The sequence below is a fragment of the Nanorana parkeri genome, unplaced genomic scaffold, assembly GCF_000935625.1.
Source record: "Nanorana parkeri isolate BGI_ZX_2015 unplaced genomic scaffold, ASM93562v1 scaffold1557, whole genome shotgun sequence".
In the NCBI taxonomy this organism is placed as follows: Eukaryota; Metazoa; Chordata; class Amphibia; order Anura; family Dicroglossidae; genus Nanorana; species Nanorana parkeri.
In genome coordinates, this window is record NW_017307825.1 from 313,442 (window position 1) to 322,986 (window position 9,545).

A 9,545-nucleotide genomic window follows, 5' to 3' on the forward strand; every position below is an offset into this window, starting at 1 on the left:
ATATATATAATATCCTCTGGAACTCTTTAACTTGCCCGTCTATCTCCCACTCTGACTGCCTTTAGGCAATGCTTAAGACTCATCCCTTCAGGGAAGCCTATCCCACCTCCAAAGCAACCACTGAATCATCAGGTTCTCAAACCAATCCCCCCCCATACAGCTACCTCCTCAAGTATCACTTGCCCTCCCTTTAGATTGTAAGCCCTCACGGGCAGGACCCTTCTTACCATCTTGTCTTGAATTGTAATTGTAATGTCTACCTTATATTGTAAAGTGCTGCGCAAACTGTTGGCGCTATAAAAATCCTGTATAATAATTGTAATATACCAATCAAGGTATTGATATGAAAAATACATTTGGTATCATTTCTGAATAATTACTATTTGTACTTTGTATAGGTTTATCACTTTACCAACGTCATTCAGCCCCATACCAGTACTTTGCCCACCCTATGCTTGAACGAAGATTTCCCTGCTTTAAATGTTTCCCCTCTTGATCCAAACACCTGAAATTTAGGCTTATCCATCTATAATGCTCGTTTTACAGTCATCCACTGTTCATTGTCTGTGATCTTTCTATTTCACCCTTTTTTTTTATTTTATATACAAGTTTCAGATAAAGATTTTTTTTAATGAACTCTACATCTATGGCTAACATCCTATTCACTGTTATTCTGACTCCGATCGTTGTGATAGCGAAATATATCCCTTGCTGAGACCTCTATGCCTGGCCTGTATAAGCAGATATACTCACTGCGGACAATCCTTGTCAGATAGCTGAACTCGTCAATACCGATTCATTCAAAAGAGGTGTTTATTCTTTAACATCAGGTTACAGCAGATGATAGGAACAGCAGTTGAACGGTTATAGTATTGTGCGGTCAGAAAATGATGCCTTTCCTCCGTACTGTGCAGATTACCTGTGTGTCCTTGTTACATGTGGCTTTCAACTGTGGCCATGACACAGGAAGTACTGTAATTTTGTCTCTCATAGTTGAGGTCTACCTATGATGCCAATTACAGGCCTCTCATCTTTTTAAGTGGGAGAACTTGCACAATTGGTGGTTGACTAAATACTTTTTTGCCCAACTGTAGGTTTCAGCTGTCCTTTCATGTGCTATGAAGGTTTACCATTACGATTTTGGAGAAATGACTACCGATTACTGAAAGTTAGGCTTTGCAATCATCTGTGTGTAATTTCTCATTTAGAAAGTTTAAACTACAATAACCATTGGCAATATTAGTTTTGTCTAGGCCATATGCATCATTTTTTATTTTTTTTATTTTTACAACTTTTATTTGATCAAATTTGTTATCACAAGGGAGCTGACAAGCTCCCCATGTGATGTCCAAGTGCAAGTAACATGTTCTCTTTTAAGACCCCATTCACACTGAGCAATTTGTAGAGTACTTTCCGCTCAAAAATCGCTCAATGTAGCTCGTCCAATGCATTTTCAATGGAGTCAGTGTCACTGCTGGTATGAGGCGATACCTGGACCCTATAGAGGTTGCACAGGCATGCCAACTCCTCCAGGATGGCACATCAATACGTGCCATTGCCAGAAGGGTTTGCTGTGTCTCCCAGCACAGTCTCAAGAGCATGGAGGAGATTCCAGGACACAGGCAGTTACTCTAGGAGAGCTGGACAGGGCCGTAGAAGGTCCTTAACCCATCAGCAGGACCGGTATCTGCTCCTATGTGCAAGGAGGAACAGGATGAGCACTGCCACAGCCCTGCAAAATGGCCTCCAGCAGGCCACTGGTGACCAAACAATCATAAAAAGACTTCATGAGGGTGGCCTGAGGGCCCGACATCCTCTAGTGGGCCCTGTGCTTATTGCCCGGCACGGTGGAGGTCGATTGGCATTTGCCATTGAACACTAGAATTGGCAGGTCCACCACTGGTGCCCTGTGCTTTTCACAGATGAGTGCAGGTTCACACTGAGCACGTGACAGACGTGAAAGGGTCTGGAGAAGCCATGAAGAATTTTATGTTGCCTGTAACATCGTTCGGCATGACTAGTTTAATGGTGGGTCAGTGATGGTCCGCGGAGGCATATCCATGGATGGGCGCACAGACCTCTACAGGCTAGACAATGGCACCCTGATTGCCATTAGGTATAGCGATGAATTTCTTGGATACATTGTCAGACCCTACGCTGGTGCAGTGGGTCCTGGTGCACGACAATGCCCGATCTCATGTGGCGAGAGTATGCAGCCAGTTCCTTGAGGATGAAAGAATTGATTCCATTGAATGGCCCCCATGCTCACCTGACGTGAATCCAAAAAAATACCTCTGGAACATTGTCTCGGTCCGTCCGACGCCGTCAGGTTGCACCTCAGTCTGTTCAGTAGCTCAGTGATGCCCTGGTACAGATCTGGGAGGAGATTCCCCAGGACACCATCCGTCGTCTCATTAGGTTACATAGTTACATAGTATTTGAGGTTGAATAAAGACCCATGTCCATCAAGTCCAACCTATTTGTGTATGTGTGTATGGTCATATTGGTGTGTAGTATGTATAGGTCCCTTGTGTGTTTTCAATTTTAAGAGTACTTGTACCCCTGTATATTACGGTCCCTGAGGAAATCGTCCAATCGCCTCTTGAATGATTCCACACTCTCAGCCGAAATCACAGCATGTGGCAGCGAGTTCCATACCTTGACTGATCTAACTGAGAAGAAACCCCTTCGCCCCTTGTGCTGAAATTTTATCTCCACCAATTTTAAGTGGTGGCCTCTCTTCCTTGTCATCGAGTTAATTGTAAAAAGTTTGCTGCTAATGTCACTATCCCCGGTAAACATTTTATACATGAAAATCATGTCCCCCCTTAATCTCCTTACTTCCGAGGAGAACATGTTTAATTTTAGTAGCCTGTTCTCATAACTCGGGTCCTCCAACCCTTTTATGATTTTGGTTGCCCTCCTCTGGCCCCTCTCCAGTTCAAGGACATCCCCCCTGTTCACTTCTGCCCAAAACTGGAGTGCATACTCCAGATGAGGCCGAACCAGTGATCTATAAAGTGGCAGAATTACAGACTTGTCCCTGCAAAACATTCCCCTCTTAATACAGGAAAGGACTCTGCTTGCTTTGTTTACCGCCGCCTGACACTGCAAGCTATTTTTCAGCCTGTGGTCTAAAATGATCTCAAATCTGTTTCCCTTTTGGACTTAACGAGGGGAGCCCCCTTTAGTGCTCCCATTTATCTACATTAAACCTCATCTGCCATGTGTTTGCCCCCTCCCCCATTTTATCCAGATCCCCCTGTAATGTTATAGCGTCAGTTTCAGGGACTATTCCCCTCCCGATTTTGGTATCATCAGCAAACACTGAAACATGGCAGATTTTTGGGGTGTCTTTGAATTCAGCCCTCTGTGGGTTGATCATTTTTAATTTCCATAAAACGATGTGGCATCCTTTCGTTCCTAACGCATTACCCTGTCCAGTATACAGTAAATATCCAGCATGATATCTTTCCCCATTGAGATCTGATGTGTTCCTTAGCTTTTATCATCCATTAATGCGCTTTTATCATCCATTAATGGGCCTATCTGCTCCTTTCTTACTCTTTTACTATTTATGTACTGGTAAAAAAATTTGGGATTCTTTTTACTAACTGTGGCGATATGTTTTTCACACTCTATTTTAGCTTCCCGAATTATTTTCTTGCATCTTTTGTTACATTCTTTGTAATTAGTGAATGCCAATGACGTCCCTTCCATGTTATATTTTATAAATGCCACTCTCTTGTCCTTGATGAGTTGCTTTACTGATCTCTTTATCCATACCGGCTTAGTTTTTGATCTTTTAACAAATGGGATGTTCCGCTTGCCCAGTTTGTCTGGATAATTGAAGTCGCCCATAACAATGACATTACCCTGCTTCCCCGCTGTTTCTTGCTGGCAGTGTAGCTGAGCCTCCCGCCCTATATCTGGAGGTTTATAACCAACACCAACAATACGTTTACGGCTAGCCTCCGACCTTTCAAGTTCTAGCCACAGCGATTCCACGTCTTCCCTGCCATTTTAACGCTATGTCATCCCTTCTATGCACCCTTAAATAATTTTTAACATAAATGCAAACTCCTCCCCCCCCCCTTCTCCCACACCTGTCCCTCCTGAACACGTTGTACCCTTCTATGTTAGTGGCCCAGTCGTGTGTTATCTAGCCAGGTTTCCGTTATTCCCACTATATCAAAGTTTTCTTCGAGTATCATAATTTCTAGCTCTTCTATTTTATTTGCTAAGCTTCTAGCATTGGTGTACATACATTTAATTTTTGACCTACTTTTGGAATACAAAGTATTATCCGATTCTCCGCTACGTTTTGTATTTTGCCTAGCTATAGGTGGATCATTTCTAATATGTTTAACTTCGCCCATACAAGTTGCTATGTTAGCTGCATTATTTCTATTGATTTTGTTGTTGAACTTGTTATTTAATTTATATTTATGCCCTCCCCCTGTTATTTAGTTTAAATGCTCCTCCAGTCTTTCCCCCAGAAACGCTACACCTTCCCGATCCTGGTGTTGCCGTCTCAGCTGTAGAGCCGGTAGCCGACTGAGAAGTCAGCCCAGTTCTCCAGGAACCCAAAGCCCTCCTTCTGACACTAGCCTCGGAGCCACTTGTTAAGATCCCTCAACTTTCGCTGTCTCTGGAGTGGCTCTCGGCACCTGCAGTATCTCGGAGGTCCTTTCCTCCTTCAGTCTAAGCTTGGCCAGCTGATTTGAAAAATGTTCCGGAGGGCTTGGCAGCGAAAGGGTTAAATCCTTGGCATTCAAAGGGGTAAGAATTACTAAGTATACTGCAATGTAGTTTTCACAGGAGCCTCAAATGTTTGTACTTGTGAACATAAGGGGACCCATATAAAAGGCACTAGGTTTGTACATTTATATACACCTTTTTAAAATGCGGTCCTGATTTTTCTTCTTTTTTTTTTCTCCCTACCAGGTTGAAAGAATTGTCGACAAAAGGAAAAATAAAAAGGGTAAAACTGAATATCTGGTGCACTGGAAAGGATATGATAGTGGCGATGACACCTGGGAACCAGAACAACATTTAGTGAACTGTGAGCAATACATCCTTGAATTTAACAGGAGACACAATGAAAAGCTAAAAGACGGTGGCACAATTACAAAGGCAAATAGAACATCTCCAAATAATGCCAGAAAACAAATCTCCAGATCAACTAATAGCTCTATTTCAAGAACTTCTCCAAAATCATTAACTCTTAGTAAGGACAGTGAATCTAGAAACACCTCACTTTCTACTAGTCCAAAATTACGGAAAAGTCCTCAAGTAATTCCAGTCAGGAAAAATATGGACCTCTCTCGGTCATCTATTAAAATACTTGTACCTAAAAGTCCAATAAAAAATAGGAATTCAGTAGATGGATTTGAGAGTGAGTCGGGAGAAAAGCTAAATCACATTGAGCAAGAACAGGATTCTGTTGCGCCTGAAGTAACTGCTGAGAAGCCAGTTGGTGCTTTATTGGGACCTGGTGCAGAAAGGGCCCGAATGGGAAGCAGACCAAGGCCCCCATTACTAGTGCCACAAATTCAGTTGCCATTGACCGTTACAGCATCATCTGCTTTAGCATTAAATGGAAAAGGTAAGATGTATTTCTTTCTCTTTTATTGAGGAACACAGGATTTAGAGGCAATTGGGTTATACTGTTATCTACAGTAGGATTTTAGACAGTGTCAATCAAAAAAGTGACCAGCCTGTTATAACCTCTTCCACTCCCAACATGCCTCCATATTTTTTTTTGCACGTGTTTTAGTATAATGGACATATTTTCTCTACTGAGAAAAGCTTAACTGTTTCTTACGGGCCTTTTAAAAAAAAAATATATAGTCAATATTCTTTTTCTAGTTTTTTGTTCGTTTGCACAGCTATCCAGAATGGAAAATGCTCAGTAATAGCTTTTGGAAGCTGTACTCCGACCCTGCTGGTATGAACGATTCTGGGGCTAGCCAGGAATGTGACCTTTGGGCACTGGGCTCCGCATTGTGGTGCTTTCGACACCTGAGTGTACCTGTGTTGATTAGCCGCAAAGCGCTTTCTGGATCCAGAGTTGTGGGTCAGTATCTGGTGCAACTCGGTCTCTAAAGATTTGCTTTGTGAGTGAGCTATTTTAAGCCGAGCATCAGGAGCTAGCTCATTTACCACTTCAAGACCAGGTGTTTAGACCCCCTTCCTGGCCAGGCCATTTTTTAGTATTCAGCGCTGCGATACTTTGACGTTTATTCCGTCATGCAACGCTGTACTGAAATGAATTTTATACCATTTTTTGGGGGACCGATAGAGCTTTATTTTGGTGGTATTTAATCACCACTACAGGTTTTATTTTTTTAACTATAATTAGCTTTTAAATTATTTTTATTTGTTTTTACAATAAATACATAAAACATTCACAACATACCATACTAATTACATATAACACTTAAAACATACAGCTCTGGTGATGCATAACATTATTATTTACGGGTTTTCATTTGGTGTCCTTCTCCTTTATAATACTCATTTCCTAACAACATCCTCCTGTTACTACTTTTACATGATAAACGTTCATAGATATAACCCGTCCCTCTTAATGGTATATCACCGGACCAAATATACCACTTAACAATAACCAAAATTGACAAAAACCAAAAACACACACAAAAAAAAAAGGGAGAAAAATGCAAAATTTACATAATGGGATGGGGGTAGGGGGAGGAGTCACTAATTAGGTCTCCTCTCCCCTCTCCCCCCACCCTCCTTACAGATTACATAAAATGACTCCTTATGGGTTCCCTCTCATCCCTCTTCACGTGCATTATCTTAGTTCATTTTATCAACTACATGTTATGATATTTCATCCAAGGAGACCATATTGCTTCAAATCTTTGTTCTTTATCTTGGAGTATATTATTTAATTTCTCGTGTATCATAATCCATGATATTTTAATTTTAAATTGTTTAAAGGAGATCTTTGATTGTTTCCAGGCCTTGTCAATAGTGGTTTTAGCCGCCAGTAGAGAAGTAGATTAGTCTATCCTGGGCTTTTGATAGCCCTGGGATTGGGTAGTTCAGCAATATATATTGAGCTTCCCTGGGAATATAAATATTAATTACTCTATATATAAGGGCATAAAACCTATTCCAGAAGGGTCTAAGTTTGGGGCATTGCCACCAAGTATGATACATAGTACCAGGTGCAGTGCAGCCCCTAAAACACGCCGTAGACACGTCTGGATATATTTTAGCCAATCTGGATGGAACTAAATACCACCGGGACGTTACTTTATAGTTTGCCTCCATTAATGAAATGTTTAGAAGTCCTGAAAATCCCCGGGTGCAGCACCTTTGCCAGGCCTCGATAGAGATATCCATTACTAAGTCCCGTTCCCATTTTATCATGTATGATAATTTTACCTCCGATTCTACCAAGTATGAATAGATCAGTGCTATTCCACCTCTCTGACCCTTCTCATCTAGACACCATCTTTCAGATGCCGTTACAAACGACCTCTCTCGATCAGGTGTCTGTAAGGAGGCCAAAAAATGACTTAACTGACAGAATCTAAACATTTCAGAATTCGGCATGTGGAGTACCTCTTGGCGATCTCGAAAGTATTGTGCTATACGATACAGGCCTTTGTCCTGCCACCAATGAAACGCTTCATATTGCATCCCTGGGATAAACCTGGGGTTATGAAAGATTGGTGCCAGGGGGGTGTATGATGAAATAAAGTCTCTGCTCCCCTTCACTGAGTCCCATATTACCAGAGATTGAGACAACGTTGGAGCCAAGACCGCCGGTCTCTGCCTCGGAGTCATCCACTTTAATATATCAATGGATAGGCCCGAGGCAGACGGGTTCCATTGAGACCCAGTCTGGTGTATATCCCCTATTGTAAACCATAGAAAGCTGTGCCATCCGTGCCGCCTTTATAGTATTGGTATAGTTTGGGAACCCCTAGTCCTCCCGACTGCTTTGATCTATACAATAAATTTTTTGATAGTCTAGGCCGCTTATTATCCCAAATAAATTTAAGGATACATGATTGAAATTTTGACATATCAGATCTATTTGCAGCTATGGGGAGCGCTCGAAAATAGTATAAAATTTTAGGTAAAAGGGTCATTTTTACAGCATTAATACGGCCCATCCACGATAGGTTATATAGCTTCCATCTAGTTAGGTCTTCCTGCAACTGCCCAAATAAATGATTATAGTTTTTCCTATACAATTGGTCAAAGGATGCTGTAATCTGAATTCCCAGGTATTGGATAGCATCATCTGCCCAATTAAATACAAAGTGCTCCTTCATGTTGTCCCATATATCTTGAGGTACATTTATATTTAGAGCAAGGGATTTAGCCGTATTAACCCGTAGTCCGGATATTTTGGAGAAGCAATCCAGCAGTTTCATCACATTTGGTAACGTTGTTACAGGAGAGGTTACAAATAGTAACAGGTCATCAGCGAATAACGCACATTTATGTTCCTGCTGACCACAGTAGACTCCTTTTTAATGTTTATGTTTTCACGTATGGCGATTGCCAATGGTTCAATCGCCAACGTGAATAACAGTGGGGATAGCGGACATCCTTGTCTGGTTCCCTGAGATATAGGAATAGTCTCTGAGAGGAACCCCTGCATTTTTATATGAGCAGATGGATGATCATATAGTGCTCTCAGTATTCCTAGGAAATGTGAGCCAAATCCCCATCTCTCCAGCACTGGGATTAAATAGTGCCAGGACACTGAGTCAAATGCTTTCTGAAGGTCAATCGATAGGAACATGCCCCTTTGGGCCAAGTTCCCATCCCATTGTGAGTGTAGTATTGTCATTCTATCAATCGCTCTTCTAATCTGGTCTGGGCCCTGTCGGCCCGTAATGAAGCCCACCTGATCTTTATGTATGTATAACGGTAAAAAGGTCTTTTAATCTATTGGCAAGGATTTTAGTTAAAATTTTCAAGTCATTATTAATTAGGGATATTGGCCTGTAATTTGAGACCTCCCCTGGGTCCTTATTCGGTTTGGGAATCAATGACAAGAATGCTCTATTAAGATCCATGTTTAGACACCCTCCCCCTCTAAGATTATTAAATAATGTTTCCAATCGGGGTACTAGAACCTCTGAAAATTTCTTGTAATACAAGATCGGCAAGCCGTCTGGCCCCGGCGCCGAAGATACCTTTGCCTGCTTTATTACCGTTTTAATTTCTGATGCTGTTATTGGTTCTTCCTTTTTACTATAATTAGGAAAAATTACTGAAAATTTAAAAAAAAAAAAAAGTTTTTTTTTTACATTATGTTAGGAAACACTTATTACCCAGTTTTTTGGTAAAATATAAAAGTCGGGGTCACGTCGGTTAAATAGACAGCAAACATGTCAAGCTTTAAAATTGTGCGCACCTGCGACATCGCAGAAAACTACCATACCCAAAATTGGCCATGGGCGACGCTTTAAAAGCTTTTACCGCTCATCAGTTTAGTGTTATCAGTGATTGATGGCCCTAGACTTATTGCTCTCACTCCGACGTTCGCGGCG

General features: G+C 41.5%; 1 protein-coding gene across 1 annotated transcript in view; it reads left to right on the forward strand.

Annotated features, from left to right (window-relative positions):
- Positions 1-9,545, forward strand: part of CDYL (chromodomain Y-like) — a 64,671-nt gene that overhangs the window by 25,843 nt on the left and 29,283 nt on the right. The window contains exon 2 of the mRNA XM_018570562.1: positions 4,948-5,608. Within this exon, the coding sequence (XP_018426064.1) occupies positions 4,948-5,608 (661 nt within the window). The remainder of the gene's footprint in view (positions 1-4,947; positions 5,609-9,545) is intronic.